The 17,146-nt window shown below is 44.6% G+C and overlaps 2 protein-coding genes across 8 annotated transcripts in view; both read left to right on the top strand.

Annotated features, from left to right (window-relative positions):
* Positions 1 to 11,606, top strand: part of ccdc136b (coiled-coil domain containing 136b) — a 63,611-nt gene extending 52,005 nt beyond the window's left edge. For all 6 annotated transcript variants that reach the window (XM_078419640.1, XM_078419641.1, XM_078419639.1 and 3 more), the window contains one exon: positions 377 to 11,606. The gene's annotated coding sequence lies outside the window, so the exon portion shown is untranslated. The remainder of the gene's footprint in view (positions 1 to 376) is intronic.
* Positions 11,607 to 14,025: 2,419 nt separating this feature from the next.
* Positions 14,026 to 17,146, top strand: part of flncb (filamin C, gamma b (actin binding protein 280)) — a 64,256-nt gene continuing 61,135 nt past the window's right edge. For both annotated transcript variants that reach the window (XM_078419638.1, XM_078419637.1), the window contains exon 1: positions 14,026 to 14,781. In XM_078419638.1, coding sequence (XP_078275764.1) covers positions 14,436 to 14,781 — 346 coding nt within the window. In that variant the 5' untranslated portion in view covers positions 14,026 to 14,435. The remainder of the gene's footprint in view (positions 14,782 to 17,146) is intronic.

The following is a 17,146-nucleotide window of genomic DNA, read 5'->3' as shown; positions in this document are numbered from 1 at the left end:
AAGAACTGAATAAGATACAGTGTCGAGTTAAACAAGTTTCAAATTGGGGCTGACAAGGGAAAGGGCAGGAAGGGTCTAGGGAGGCTTGTGGGTAGCATAGCCATGGCCAGGGGAGGAGGGGGAATGAGGGGTGGTGGTTGGATGTAGTTCACGGGGAAGGAACAGAATTGACTGGGAATATAATGTTGAAAAAAATCACCAATCTATATCAAAGGGAGAGCCCTGAAAAGTAATCTGCATTGTATTAGCAGACTGTGTGAGTGAGGGAGGGGTGCTGTTGATAGAGAGAAGGGGAGGAGTGGCAGGCTGCACAGAGACAGTTAGGGTTACAGCTGGAATTTATCTGTGACCTTCTGCTGCTTTCTTTCCTGCACAGAGTCGAACTGGGGTGTGGATTCCATTTGAGCTGATCATTCCTCCATATCTCAGCCTCACTCCTGACTTCTCAACTACCACAATTTGGATGTTCCTTTTCCTCCTTTCCCTCTTCTCTCCCTATCCCCACCTTCCTTCACCCTCTCACAATCCCCTATCCTCATAATCTCCTCATTTCACCATACTCTCTCATTGCTTTCTTCCATTTCTCACTTCTTCATTTCTCTTTTCCTTTTCTTCTAATGTCGTCCAACTTTCACCCACACCCTATTCTTTCCTCCTCCTGTCTCTCCTCCCCTTCTACCATCTCCCCACTTCACCTTTTCTCTTCCCTATCTTATTCTCTCCCTCCCCCAATTCTCTTTCCTCTTATTTTCTTCCTCACAATCCCCTCATCATCCCCTTACTTGCATCCATTAGCTTATTCTTCTCTATCCATGTTTATCCTGCCATTCTTGGCCTCCCCACCTCACTCCTGCTCACCTCTTTCCCCTTTATCTTTCCACTCACTCCTTCCTCTCTCTCTTGTTCTTCACCTTGCTTTTATCTCTTCACCTCTCCTCCTATGTCTTGCCTCTGCCTTCTCACTTCCACCCACATTTTTCCTCCTGTGCCTTCACCTTGTCTCCCTACCTCTTTGCCCCACCCACCTGCCTGCCATCCTCACCTTGTCCATTCACCTCTTCTGTCCACGTCTTCTCCCTCACTTCTTCCCCTATCTCTTCCCCTTCATCTCTCTTGCCTCTTTCTCACTCTTTCCCCCATTTCTTTCACCTTACATCTGCCTATGCTACATTTTGTCCCTTCAATTTTCCCTTCCATTTTCCCATTAGTTTTAAGATTGCCTGCTCTTTCTCCCAGTGTCCTGTCCTCCTGCTGTCCTGGGAATGCTGCTGTACATACCGGCCCATCTGGAATTTCTGAACCCATAAGTGCACTGCACACTGATCTGTATCTGTTTTCTCTGGCAATTTTGCACAAAAGCTTCTCGCTAAACATGTAATGAAATGAAGAGCAGCTGACCATGAGGCACTCCAGAGCTGGGTGGAGTCAGAGATCATATGTGTGAATGAACAGAAACTTAATTATTGAGGTTATTACCAGGGCTCTCAGAATGTTCAGATCTTTTGATGGCCTCCTGTGTGTAGAAAGACCAATTCTTCAATGACACCACCTTGTATATTGATGATCTTGTCCTGGTGGAGTTTTGGCCATTAATCTGGTTTGGATTCCCAGATTATAATCAATTGACCCTCGATGATTAGTGGATTATGCTTAACCTCCTGAATATCTGACACCAACTGATCCTCAACCAGTGCCTGACACACTATGATTGATCGATTGATTGTCACTGGCAGTCTATCAGTGAGTGACCAAATCTCAATGTTTGACTAAATTTGAGTGAGTGATTGATCTTCAGTCAAAGGCCAGTGACCAAACCCAGTAACTGACTGACTGCGGTCAGGGAGTGACCAATCCTCGGAGCATGACTGACCTTTAGGGAGCATCCAAACGCAGCAAGAGACTTAGCCCCAGCCATTAACCCTTCACTAACTGACTGGATGACCCTCAACAAGTGAGCAATTATCAGCGAATCACTAAACTGAGTAATTGATGGTCAGTGGAATATTGACCTTTGTGATTGAAATCCTCGGCAAGTGACAGTTTCCCCAAGGGTCTGTGAGTGGCTGATCCTCGGAGAATGACCACCCTCAACTATTGACCAACTCACGGCGAGTGACTGATCCTTTTGGGGGTGACTGATTCTCAGCAAGTGATCAATCATCAGTAATTTCGTCAGTGAATGATTATCCTTCAGTGATTAACTGGCATCAGCATTTATTGGATCAGTGATTGACTGGTGAGTCCCAGCCCTTGGAGAGTAACTAACCCTCAACAAATAATGAGTTCCATTAAACAAACAAATCCCAGTAAGTGTCTGATCTTCAACAAGTGACTGATCCTCATTGACTGGGTGAGCTTTGAGGAGACTGATCCCTGACAAACACTCAGTGAGTAACTGAACCTCAGTGATTGACCTCGTGATTGACTTTTAGAAAGTGACTGAGTCTCAGGGAGTGATCAACACTGAGCAAGTGTCTGGCCCTCAGTGAATGAGTAGCTCCCAGCAATTGAATGACACCCCCAGCGAGCGGCTGATGTTTAGAGAGTTCCAATCTTCACTGATCAACTGATCTCAATGGCTGACAGGTGGTGAGTAATTCACCTTCAAGTGTAACCATAAGCAAATGATTGAATCTCAATCAGAGGCTGATCAGTAAGTGAGCGACCCTCAGGAAGATTCTCAGTGGGTGAGGACCCTTAGAGAGACTGATCCTCAGTGAATGAATGACACTCAGAGTTTGTATCTCAGTAAGTGAGGATTCTCAATGAGTGTCAAACGTCATTGAGTGCGGATCTCAATGACTTCTAACCTCTGTGAGTGTGTGACTCATAGAGACTGATCCTCAGTGAGTGAGTGACAGTGTTTGAATCTCAGTGAGTGTTACTCCTTGAGACTGATCCTCAGTGGGTGAGTGACCTCAGTGAGTTTGAATCTCAGTGAGAGAGTGACTCTTAGAGACTAATCCTCAAAGGGTGAGGATCCTAGGACCTTAGAGACTGACCTTCAGTGAGTGAGAGACTCGGGGAGACTGAGCCTTAGTGAATGAACCTCGGACAGACTGATACTCAGTGAGTCAGGACCATCAAGTAGACTGATCTCTGGTGTGTGAATCACGCTTATGTGTGAGGACCCTTGAGGATACTCAAGCTTGTCAGACCAAAGAGAATCCTCGTACACTGAGAAATCCACTCAATAATTGATATTCTCAGCGAATGGTAGACCCTCTCAACATAATCAGTCCCCAACAACGTACAGAACCTCGATGAGTGACTTGCCCTCAGCAGGTCACCAATGACTGATGCGGCACGGTAGCGCAGCGGTAGAGTTGCTGCTTTACAGCGAATGCAGCGCCGGAGACTCAGGTTCGATCCTGACTACGGGTGCTGCACTGTAAGGAGTTTGTACGTTCTCCCCGTGACCTGCGTGGGTTTTCTCCGAGATCTTCGGTTTCCTCCCACACTCCAAAGACGTACAGGTATGTAGGTTAATTGGCTGGGTAAATGTAAAAATTGTCCCTAGTGGGTGTAGGATAGTGTTAATGTACGGGGATCACTGGGCGGCACGGACTTGGAGGGCCGAAAAGGCCTGTTTCCGGCTGTATATATATGATATGATATGATGATATGATGTCCTCAGTAAATGGCTGATCCTCTGCATGTGGTCTATCCAAAATAAATGTCCAGTCCTCAGTGCTACCAATCCCAGTGAATAGGTGGCCCTCAGCCAGTGACTTCATAAGTGACCGATCCTCAGTAATTGGGTGACCCTCAGCGATTGACTGACCTCGGTGAATAAACACCATTTACTGGTGGCCACCCATATTCATGACATGATATTGTCCAGTGGCTGTCCCTCAACCAATCACTGACCCTCCTCAGCAAGATCTGGGGAGAGCCAGTGAACTGGATCTAGAATCAGCCTCATGCTAGGTAGTAGCGAGTGGTGGTAGAAGATTTATGACTGGAGGCCTGTGACCAGTGGTGTGCCTCATGGATTGGTGCTGGATCCATTGCTGTTTGTCAACCATATCTAATGATTTGTATATGAATGTATAAGGCATGTTTAGTAAGTTTGCAGATGACACTAATATAGGTGGTATAGTAGACTGTGAAACTGCTTATCAAGAATTACAGTGGAATCTTAATCAGCTGGCTAAGTGGGTCAAGGAATGGCAAATGTAGTTTAATACAGATAAGCGTGAGGTGTTACATTTTGGGAAGTCCTACCAGGGCAGGACCTTCACAGTGAATAGTAGAGCACTGGGGAGTATCATAGAACAGAAGGATCTAGGAGTACAGGTACATAGTTCCCTGAAAGTGGTGTCACGGGTAGATAGGGTGGTGAAGAAAGCTTTAGGCTCTTAGCCTTCATCAGTCAGGGAATTGAGTAGAGAGGATGAGGATGAACTTCGAGCATTGTGTTCAGATTTGGTCACCCTGCTATTGGGCAAGATCCATTGAGGTGGAAAGTGTGCTGGGAAGATATACAAGGATGTTGCCAGGATTCAAGCGCCTGGGCTATTGGAAAATGTTGTGCAGGCCAGGACTTTATTCCTTGAAACAAAGAGGATGTGGGATGGTCTTATAGAGGTGTATAAAATCATGAGGGGAATAGATAGTGTGAATGCACAAAATCTTTATCCCCAGAGTTGGGGAATCAAGAGCTAGATGGCATAGGCTTAAGGTAATATTGGAAAGATTTAATAGGAACTTGAGGGGCAGATTCATCACACAGAGGATGGTGGGTATATGGAATGAGCTGCCAGGACAGTTAGTTGAGGAAGGTACAGTACAACATTTAAAAGACACATGGACAGGTACATAGATAGGAAAGGTTTAGACTGATAGGGCCAATTGTGGGCAAATGGGATGAGCTCAAAAGTTATCCTGAAGGGCCTGTTTCCATGCTGTAGGACTGACTAAGTGACTGATGGTCAGTAAGTGACCAATTCTCAGTGGATACTGATCCTCAGTGAGTGAACAGTTCTCGGTGAGTGACAGATCTGGAAAGACCGGATCTCAGTGAATGACTGCCCTCGGTGAGTGATCCGCTCTATGACAATGGCCTGACACTCGGCTATCTCGAGTGAGCAACCCTTGGTGAGTGACTGATGCTCGGCAAATGAACAGCCCTTGGCGAGTGACCAATCCTAAGACCATGCCTTGACACTCGACGATCCTGAGTGAGCAAACCTTCGATGAGCGACTGACGTTTGGCCAGTGATCAACTATCAGCTCTAGACTGATGCTGATCCTCTGCGATTAACTGGCCTCAATAATTGGTCAACCTTGGCGAGTGATTGACCCTGACAGAGTGAGTGAGTGATTCTCCATGGCCGAGGTTCTTCCACTTTGGTATCTTACACCCGGTGAATGCTCTTGGTGGTTATCAGCTGATTGCTGGACTTTGGATTGCCCTTGGCAACTTTGTTCTTGGTGGTGCTCCTTTGGTAGTTGGTGTTTTACAGTTTGGGCATGTTAGTAGCACTTTAAAGATTGTTACTTTGAGCTAACAGAGTGAATCCTGGTAATTTACAGATACAGAGTATTACGGATGGAGTTATGGTCCAGTTGGGCTCTACTTGCAACATCACTTGCACCAACAATATTACGCTGTAGCTTATATGAAAATAAAACCAGTAATCATATCACTTTTAAGCTTCCCTTCTTTGTGAGAACATGTACCGTTTATCTCTTTTGCTCCTCATAATCCAATCCCACCATCCCCTCAGTTATCCTGGTAACTCCTCTCTTTATATTTTTGACACCATTTTTCATTATGTTGATGAAAAATGGTCACGGTTTTCGAAATGGGTTATACCAATAATCTAGTATGGGTTCATTATTGTCACATGTACAGTGAAAAACATTGTTTGTGTGCTATCCAGAAAAATCATACCATATAAGAGCTCATCAGATAGTCCAAAAAAGAAAATAAACAAAGTACAGAATATAGTCCAACGTCTACAGAGAAAGTAAAGATTTTTTTAAAGTGCAAGGGCTGCAAAAGGTTGATTGGAAGATTGGGATTTATTCCCTCATATGTGAGAGGTCCGTTCAAGAGTCTGATATCAGCAGCAAAGAAGCTGTTCTTCAATTTGGTGGTACGTGTTTTCAAGCTTTGGTATAATCTGCCCAACCCGTGAGGAGAGCAGAGCGAATAAGCGGGGTGTGAATGGTGCTTATTCTGTTGCCCACAACCTGAGGCAGCTTGAAGTAAAGATGGAGTCAATATGTGATGGACTGGGCTGTGTTTACAACTCTGCAATTTCTTGTCATCTTGGGCAAAGCCGTTGCCTTACCAAGCCATGATGATGCTGGTTGTGGTGTTTTCAAGAGAATTAGATTTGGCTTTTAGGGCTAACGGAATCAAGGGATATGGGGAAAAAGCAGGAACAGGGTGGATGATCAGCCAGGATCATATTGAATGGCGGTGCTGGCTAAAAGGGCCGAATGGCCTACTCCTGCACTTATTTTCTATGTTTCTATGGGACATCTGTAGAAATTGGTAAGAGGCATTGGATACATGACACATTTCCTTTAGTCCGGAGATGTGCTGATGTGGTTATTCACACCAGGACAAATTGATGGTAGCACTTACAGCTAGGAACTTGAAACTTTTAACCACCTCCACTTCAGCACCATTGATTCAGACTGGGGTATGTATTCCACCCGCTTCCTGAAGTTGATGACAAGCTCCTTCATTTTGCTGACATTGAGGGAGAGGTTGGAGCCTTGACACCATGTTACTAAGCTCTCCTTCTCCTTCCTGTTCATTGTTGAGATCCAACCAATGCAGTGGTGTCATCTACAAACATAAATGAGTTAAGCAGAATTGCCTGCATAGTCCTGAGGGCATAGGGAGTGTAATAAGGGGCTGAGAATACAACCGTATGAGGCACTGAAGCTGAGAATTATTGAAGAAGATGTTTTGCCACCTCCCCGTACTGATTGCTGTCCATGGCTCAGTAAGTTGAGGATCCAGTTGCAGATGGGAGTGGTGAGTCCTAGGACCAGAGGTTTAGAGAGGTTTTATTGGAGTTATGGCGTTGAAGATGAAGCTCTAGCCAATAAATTGCAGCCTGATGTAGGTGTCCTTGTTATGCAGATATTCCAGAGGTAAGTGTAGGCTCAGGGAGAAGGCATCTGCCATGGATCACAGCAGCAGAAGACCAATTAGCATGGATCAAGGCTGTCTGCGAGACCGGAGTTGACCTGTGCCATGACAGCCTCTCGAAGCGCTTCATGGTGGCAGATTTTGGAGACACTGGACGGTAGTCATTAAGGTACACTTACCTAGCTATTCTTTGGCACTGAGATGATTTACCACTTAATGTAGGTGGGAAAATAATCAATAAAGAAGCAGGAGAGCCTTGCTGTTTTTGGACATCATTTAATACATCACGACATTTGATTTACTTCACTCGAAGCTCTGAAATAATTTTCCACAATTTGCTTTCAGTTTTTATGCACATTAGTTTCTTTCCAGTGAAGTCTCTTTAAAATTTTGTCCCCGTGAAGCAGTTTACATTTTCTGTGATGAGTGGCACCTGCCACTTGTCTGCCCAATTTTCAAATACCCTTAGAATTCCTTTAATTTGTCTATCTCCAGAATCATCTATCACTTCAGGCAGTGTACTTGTGATCCCCAGATCCAGATGTTCAAAATGAACATTATTACAATTTAGTTGTCAGTATAGAAACATTATACACAATAATGTATGGCACGTTATTTAAATATTACATACCTTATGTCATATCCACTAATTCGGTTTACTGTACAGTATTCCTGAACATTCTATGCAATAACACAAGATGTGGTATAAAATGCACAACATGTAAAATAATGTACGTAAGTAATAAATCCAGCTACATGAGAAGTTATAGGACTGGGTGCATTTTGTGTAGAAAGATAATAATAATACGCAGACCAATGGGAATTTTCTAGAAGTATGTAGACTATTTTCATTTTGAGTTGGTCTGTTGCTCCCTTGACAGTTCCAGGAACCCGAGTGAGTCTATGTTTGGCCTGGGATACTAGTAGTAGCTGTGACCTGAGATCATTCTTTCTCCTGCAGCAGACAGTGGACGTCACAGAACTAGTGCTCTACCTGATCCACCATTGTGTGTGCTGATGAATATTCTAAATGCTGTTGCCAAAGTTTTGCTGATAATGTTCAGATGCAGTACAGTCTCTCATGGGAAGAGGAATGCATCTGAAACAGCAGCATGAATTCTCTCAGAAAAATAAAAGAATGGCAATGGATGTACTGCAGTAACCAACAGCCTCAGTGACAGCAGTTTGGGGTATTTAGTAGTCAACCATCCTTTGCAACTGCACTGCTCACCTGGAACATTTGACACACAGCACAAAGAAGGTTTCTCCGAGCAATGCTGTTACATTGCATCTAACCACATACAAGCATTGAGAAGAAGCCCTTAACACTATATGGTACATGATCCAAATAATTGATTCCTGCAAAACCCCAGAGATTCTGGTTTCCAATTCCTTTCCGTTGTATACTCTCAATCAATTCTGTGTAATCGTCCTCAAAAACTCTTAAGAATTATGTAAGAGGTACATCTTAGCAAGAGGCTTCTATAATGAAGCTGTCTCTGCAATGTAAGGGAATAAACCCAGGTAGTTCTCTGTGAAGTTAATTTTCTATCCAGGTGCTATCTTGACAGGTTGTGTTCAAATAGAGTTGGAGGTGGGAATGTGGTTGATTAGGGAATGTTAGACAATTGAGCACATCGCTATTCAGATAGATATCACTTTTATCTTTTGCTCACGCCAGTTGCCAGCATCCATTCTGGGTGACATTGTGAAATTCACTTCCAACGTTATGAAGTTCACTTCCAACTTTACATCTTGATTGTTAAATTATTAGATGGTAGCTTAAAGCCTGTTTCACAGTGAAGACGAATGCTGTTAATTGTTCTATTCCTGAGCACCGCTTCTGTTCCCAAACGCAAGGGATGCCTTAAATTGCCCAATGACTGCAATCACTGGTGGTCTGGATCTATTGATCTTTCAGAGTAGAATCCTTGAGCTCAATATCTGGAGAGGAAGTGAGCTGACATTCCAGACATGTGCATGGTGCTTTCCTGGCAACATCTGTGTTCTGATCAGTTTGGTTGGGTATTACGGAGAGAGTGAGGGGTGAGATAGTGGGACATTGACAATAGTTTGGGGTTGATATTGGATAAACAAAAGAGTGGAATACAGCAAGTACTTTGTATAAGAAAATAACTGCAGATGCTGGTACAAATCGAAGGTATTTATTCACAAAATGCTGGAGTAACTCAGCAGGTCAGGCAGCATCTCGGGAGAGAAGGAATGGGTGACGTTTCGGGTCGAGACCCTTCTTCAGACAGCAAGTACTTTGGGTTGATATGAGACTGAGGAGAGTCCATAGGAATAATTTGGAATCAATAATGATAAAGTCACTGAGACAATGTAACGAGCTTGGAATTGATACATGATTATAGTGAGAGAATGGACCACAGGGATAGATATGAGACAATATTGGTGTGGAATAATATGATTTGTTTTACTTTGATAAAGGATTTGGGGGAAAGAGCAGGATAATGGGATTAGTTTGGGATTGATACAGGACATTGGGGAAAGGGCAGGTTAGTGGTATGGTTTGGGATTGACAGAAGACAGTGACAAGAATGAGTAAGTGGGATTGATTTTAAATTAGTAAAGGATAATAAGGAGGTGGCAGGAGCAAAAGATTAGGTTGGGTTTGCTCTCGGAAGCTGGAATTGCTCTCGGAAGATATGGAATACCACCTTGTGCCGTAGATTTCAATCTATGGATGTGTGTTTTGTTGAGCCCATGTTTATGGTTCTACTGTGCCACAGAAATAAGAAATGGCAGCACTCAGTTTATGTTGAACTACTTACATTTTGGAAGAACTTAGTTTTTGAAAACTAAGAAAATATACTTCTAAAGTCTGCTTGATATTTGATCCAATGCTTGAGTATAGACATCTACAAATGCCTGCTTTAATATAGTGTCTTTAAAGTAGTAGACTATCCCACGGCACTTTGCAGGAACATTATCAAACAAATATTTGATTACAAGCTGCTTTAATAATAAGATTGATAAAATAAGTTGTTTTAAGGGTGGTCTTACAGAAAAAGGTAGAGGAACAAATTCCAGAGATTGCGGCCAAGTAGATTATGGACACGACTAATAATATGGTCAAAACAATTGGGACTGGGGGAATGTAGAGGTTTAGGAGGGGTGCAGGGATGGAGCAGGTTCAAGATGATTGATGTTCATTCTTTGCCTCTGATCACTGACTCACCCAGCTGCCATCTGTCTCATTGTTATAAATGTTGTATAACTATTTCTGCAGGTAATTTCATTGGTACTGAATGTAAGTAAGAAACAATTTTCTTGTAAAGTGAATTATTGGATTGAGGACCTGCATTTGAGGGTCCTTTTTCTTCACATTGCACACCTCTGTGGCATTATCAGATGAGCCCTTTACTCATTTATTGACATAATATTGGTCAGCTGCTCTGGGAGTGGATCGATCCAAGGGAGGAATGAGAAGATTAGCTGTGTCCAGCACCGGCTTGCCTTCTTTCCACCTTTGTTTTCACTTTCATGTGTCAACCTTAACCTGTGCACCTAGCCTCAGACCCTTTCAGCCAGAAATTAAGGATACTTTTAGATGCACAGATTTCCCTTTATTGCTTTCTTGGGGCCAAGCTTGCCACAAAGATGATAGTAATCTGTGATCTGCTGCTGTGCAGGAAATTACATTAGTTGGGAGCAAACCGCACCATCTGCACTTGAAACCCAATTGTCAGGAAGAGATGACGTTCCAGGGAGGCTTGTGATGGTCCTAGGGAATCCAGGACTCCAGCCCCCACCTCTGTCTGCAGATGTGGTCCTCATCAAGGCTCTGGGGAATACTGACCTCACACACCAGAAATGGGGACCAAGAGATCCTGCTGCCCTGTTCTCCAACCATAGGATTTCTTGACTGTCCAGACCCTTGAGAGATAGGGTCTTGTGAAGTAAAACAGCCCAGCTATGGGGTCCAGCAGAATCCCGAATCCTGGAAGAAAATATGTTTAAATTTGTGTCTCTCCCAGTGATGAGGTTTCATAATGACCTAACCATTATTGAGATGATCCAGGCCAGATGGGATCTTTGAACCCCCTCTTGCTTGCATCGGAGACACATTCTCCTTGAGTCCTGTACATCCCTGCCTTCACTTCTTCACAAGATCATAGTTGAGGTCAATTGGATTCCTGTCCACACCTCCGAGGTGGAACCCAGCTAACCCAGGATTCCCTAAAGATGGGACCCACAAGTTCTGCTCACCTCTGAGTTTAGATTCCCCAAAATATGGCTCTAAGCAGGGTTGTATCCATTCTCCCTAATCCACCGAAAGATGTAGGATACCAAGGCAACATGAATTTCATGGATGGTATGGAGAGTCTACAAATATCAACCAGAGATGAGGTACAAAGGTTCTGGCCCCTTAGCAATGTCTCACTGCTGCTGTACTTTGTAATCGGATAATAAGACTCTGTTCATTTATTGTTGGAGCTGTGGAATGTATTTGGCTTATTAATGTTTTAATATTAAATATATTTGAAATTGATCAAATGATTCATATTTCTGTGTCATGAAGGACATTGAGGATCCATTTCTCCTGGGTAATCAAGGAAATTCAACCTGATAATATCAGAATAGTGATCCCATATTAAAAGGAGTTTCATTCTGAAAGGACAGAACAGGTGAGTCATGGAGTATACAACACAGAAACAGGCCCTTCAGTCCAACTTATCCACATGGACCTAGAAGTTCATCTAAGCTAGTCTAATTTGCCCATGTTTCACCCATATCCCTCTAAACCTCGAACCTTCCAAACTTTTTAAAACATTGTTCTTGTACCTGCCCCTCTGGCAGCTTGTTCCAATATATGAATCACCCTCTGAGTGAAAATGTTGCCTCTTATAAGTCTGTCCCCTTTCATCCTAAACCAATGCCATCTAATATTTGATTTCCTTTCCCAGGGAAAAAGACTGTGCATTCATCTTATCTATGCCCATCATGATTTTACACATCTCTATAAAGTCACCCTTCAGTTTCCTATGTTCCAAGAAATAAATTCCTAGCTTGCTCAACTTTTCATTATAACGCAAGCCTTCAGGTCCTGGCAATATTCCTGTAAATCCTCTTTGCTCTTTTTCCAGCTTAATGGCATCTTTCATATAGCAAGGTAACCACAACTGTACACAATACTTCAAATGTGACCTCACCAATATCTTGTACAACCGCAACATAACCTTCCAACTTCTTGTACCCTGACCGATCTATTCCACGGTAAAAACCGCTCAGAACTATTCATAAAAAATCTCATCCATTTCTTGTGACTCTACACATAGACAACCAAGCTGATCTTTAAGGGGATCTATTTCTCCCTTGCTACCCTTTTACTCCTAATATACCTGAAGAATCACTTGGGATTTCCTTTTACCTTGCCTACCAGATCCATCTCATGCCCTTTTTTGCCTTCCTGATTTCCATTTTAAATGTACTCTCACACATGTACTTGTTGAGGGAGTTGCTTGATCCTGATGCCCTAAAACAGATGTACGTCTGCTTTCTCCTGACTGGAGCCTCAATATCTCTCACCAGATTTCCGTAAACATGCCAGACTTGCTTTTCACCATAACACAAATGTTATGATGAAAAATGACAAATGTCCATGCCCCTATGGAGGACCTTAAGCTGTGGACCAGTTCTATCTTTCCTCATAACTATTTAAAAATGAATAATATTATAGTCACTGGTCCCAAAGTGCTCCCCGACTGATACAGCAGTCACTTTGCTGAGCTAATCGGCAGGTGATAGTGAGAAATCAGAGAACAGGTGAACATGCGAGAGAAGCATCTGCTCTAGGATCCTAGTCCAAACATAAAGATTTACTGGCTTGGAGACGGAAGGTTAGAAGGATCTGGCATCGGAAATGTGAGTCAGATCCTGAACAGGGACCAGAGGAGCAATGGAGATGATTAGAGACCCCAGTGTTGGTCTATGAGGAATGTCACACACACGGGTCACCCAACTAATTCAGAAGCTGATGCCTTGTGAGGCACCTTGAAGGCATGAAGAAAAACAGATTTAATTACTTTATTAAAGTGAAAGGCAGTGTTGCTGGAGCATTCGGTAATGGGTTGTTACATTGCTGAGTGATGAGGCCTAGCCCCTGGCAATGATGCCTTGTGCTAAATATGATCAATGAGGACGTGCGTACAGCTATTCTTGTAAGGAGGCGGGAGGTGCAGAAATAAATGAGTAAAAATTAACCTCTTATTTTAATACTGCTCCAAAGATATTCAGAAATAGCAGCTGAGCTCAGTGTGTTTGGTGTTCCCTTTGGATTTCCATACTGTCACTTTTTGTTACAGGAATCTAACCACATCTGTAGAATAGGAAATGAGAAATGGGGGGGGGGGGGGAGAAGAGAGAGAGAGATAGGGAGAATTATGTTCTGGGACATTTATCTATTTGTTGGGACAGAAGACTCGGTTAATTACACTCTCCAAGGATTAACTTGAATAGAGGTGGAAGTGAAGCGGATTTGCCCTAATCTGGATTGTTAATCCATTGAATACAGGGGAGGAGGGGGGTAACCAACACCTTCTCAATACAATGAAAACATTTGAATCCCTTCTCCAGGGGAGTTGACCCACTGAATGGGAGGTACAGGTTAATACTTGAAAGAATGGATTTGGGGCAAAGGCAGGGAGGAGGGGGGGGGGGGGGGGGGAGTAAATTGAAGATTAGTGAAGTAACCCCTTCATGTTGGCTGACAGACCATCGTAACGTGGAAAGTTAACCCATTGGGTGGCGGGATGTTAATTCAGCTACAGAATAAACTGGGAGGGCCAGGACAGTCTCTCTCCCCTCCCTCCCCTCCCGCCCCCCCCGCCCCGCTCGTTTACTGAAAAGTTCATCCATGAACACACAGGTAGGAATCCGATTAACCCATTCGTGCCCCTCGAGTGTGTGCTGTTCTAAAAATAAGGCTGCAGTGAGCGTGGCAGCGCAATGAGCGGGTGTCTATGATTAGCCCCGGGGGCGGGACGCCTCGGGCCGCGAACACTTGATTCGGTGCGGGGTTTATATGGACATGGCCTCGGGATTCCTGGCGATCCTGGGCTCTGACGTGAACTCCGAGCAGCCGTCACTGATTAAAAAGTGCGGCTGGGCTGGGAGCGCGATCATTCGGCGAGAGGGAGCCGAGGAGAACAGCCTTCGGGCGGAGTGGACACTTGGTTTTGGGCAGCGCCCAGAGATAGGCAGAGGCGGACTCGGACTCGGACTCGGACTCGCGGCTTGTTAAACCCCCGCCGACCGCAAAGTTTGAGCAAAGTTTCAGCGCCACATCCTGGCCATGACTTCCATGGATCAACAAGGACTAGCCGCCAACGGGCAGGACGACGGCGAGATGCCGGCAACCGAGAAGGACCTGGCGGAGGACGCGCCCTGGAAGAAGATCCAGCAGAACACCTTCACCCGTTGGTGCAACGAGCACCTGAAGTGTATGAACAAGCGCATCGGCGACCTGCAGAAGGACCTGGGCGACGGCCTGAGGCTGATCGGGCTCCTCGAGGTCCTCAGCCAGAAGAAGATGTACAGAAAGTATCACTCGCGGCCCAACTTCCGTCAGATGAAGCTGGAGAACGTCTCGGTGGCCCTGGAGTTCCTGGACAGAGAGAGGATTAAACTAGTCTCTATCGGTAGGTGGCCCGCCGTGTGACCCCCTTGTCCTCCTCTCCTCCCTCCCCCCACACCCCCCCTCTCCCCCCACACCCAGCCTTCTCAATGGGGTCTCACTTATGGGCGCCTGGGACAACCCAGGTGTCACATCCAAGACCCTGTGCTGTGGGGAACAGGGAGCCCACACTAAACTTCAGCCTGAGTCCTGGGCCAGTTCCTTCGATACTTTGAGGGAACCCATAGTTTCAGCAGAATAGGGAGAACCATCTCCTCCAGCGGCACAATGGTTTGTAACTGGGGACACAGTTGGTTGGGGTGATGAACATGTTCACCAGCGTGGCTAAAATGTGCTTTTTATGATCTGAGATGGAGCCGGAAGGACCGGGCAAGCAGCTTTTGTTGTAACTTTTGGCAGCGAATGGGATTTGAAGGGAGGGCGTGAACGGATCTATGGAGGAAATGAGGCAAACTGCTTCCAATTTCTTCCTTCTATCCTGGATCTTTCTGAATGCCGTAATACACTAAATCTGGACTAATTTCTATTTATACAGAATCTTATCATGTCTCAATAACGGCTAGCACTGCTGTAGCTAAAATGAGTAATTTGGCAATGAGTGTGTGTGGACAAAGGGACCCATTGCCTTGACTTGGAAGGTCATCTGATGGTGCTATGCTGTGAATCCATGTGCATTGTTAAATCCAACAGCACTGTTGGAAATTTGCTTGCATTCTGACCCAGGAGGAGGTTCAGCATATTGATTCCACACTAACTCCCAACAGTGCAATTCTACCTGCTTCTCCTTCTAGCCTTCCAAAACACACTTTTTAAACGTTATTTTTGCTATTTAAGTACACTGAGAGGTAACTCACAGTAGCAACTAATCAGCAGATGTTTGGGATGTGGAAACACTGGGATGAAGCCTATGTTGTCATTGAGGGAACGCAGATAGCACCCGAGGTCAGAATTGAACCCAAGTCCCAGGAGATGAGACTGTCTCCCAACCCAAGAGTAGTGGAGATTTTGCCCAGTGTTCTGACCGATACTTATATTTCAACCATCTTCACTGATGCAGGTGATTAAATGATTGATCACGATTACTGATGTTGAAATTGTGTTCCAGATAAACTACTTGCCGTGTTTCCTGAAATACAAGAAATCACTTCCTGAGTCTGGTCGCTGTCAAGTGGTTGGGCATGATAAGGATGTGAAAGGCACAGTCTTTTTTGATATTTATAGTACTTTTGAGTGGAACTTCAATTACTCTTATCTTCACCACAACATCTCGGACAGTGAGACTGACCTGGACCGTAGTGTTCTGTGGTTTAGTTAGGGCACATGGACTTGTGAATCACAAGGTTGCTTCATGCTTGAAACTTGAGAGTAAAAATCTAAGCTAAATTCCAGCCCTACACAGTCAGAGCTGCTTTCTTTCAGGTGAAACATCAAACAGAGGTTTTACCAGCTCTCTCACAACAACCTAAACTCATGCGGGACTATTTTAAACTTTAAAAATAATATTTATTTTGTAATGAACTATTCCAAAACATTTTTTTGTTTCTGGTCACTTGCCTACAGAATCGCGCTGTCATCTTTCCCGAGCTGTGTAATCTTTGCATTTACTTTGCTGGCTTAAAAACACCTTTGGGAAGATCTGAGGCTGTAAAAGGTGTGATTAAAAATGTAATCTATCTTTGGCTATACTTCTTCAAAGGATGCCAGGCTGCTCACATCTTCAGTATTCTGTTTGACCCAACTTTGATTCCCAACTCTGCCTGTCCCATATCACCTACCCATCTCTGCCCTTGCCCATCTGCTGCTGAAACCCCGAGCAATATCAATTATTAAAACATGAATATTTAAATTCCTCTTTGACCACCCTTCCATCTGCTACTCTCCGTACACCACAGCCTATCCCAAACTGTGCTCCCAGCTCGCCCATTCCCTCTTTGGGGGTGGGGTGGGGGGGGGGGAGGGTGGTGCTACCTCAGTGCTGACTGACCCTTCAGTCCAGCTCCACGACTCTCTCAGATCCAACTTCCTCCCAATTCTGGCCTCTTGTGCACCCCCAGTTTTCCCTCTGATGCTGTGGCTTCAGCTGCTGTCCTAAGCTCTGTCATTTATTCCCCGACCTCTCTACCTCTCCACTACTACCTCATTGACCAAACCTTTTGTCCCCTGTCATATGACAATAGACAATTGGCCATTCGGCCCTTCGAGCCAGCACCACCATTCAATGTGATCATGGCTGATCATTCTCAATCAGTACCCCGTTCCTGCCTTCTCCCCATACTCCCTGACTCTGCTATCCTTAAGAGCTCTATCTAGCTCTCTCTTGAATGCATTCAGAGAATTGGCATCCACTGCCTTCTGAGGCAGAGAATTCC

The sequence above is a fragment of the Rhinoraja longicauda genome, chromosome 23 (assembly GCF_053455715.1).
Source record: "Rhinoraja longicauda isolate Sanriku21f chromosome 23, sRhiLon1.1, whole genome shotgun sequence".
In the NCBI taxonomy this organism is placed as follows: domain Eukaryota; kingdom Metazoa; phylum Chordata; class Chondrichthyes; order Rajiformes; family Arhynchobatidae; genus Rhinoraja; species Rhinoraja longicauda.
Note: the sequence above shows the minus strand (reverse complement) of the source record. Positions and strands in the feature narration are given on the sequence as shown.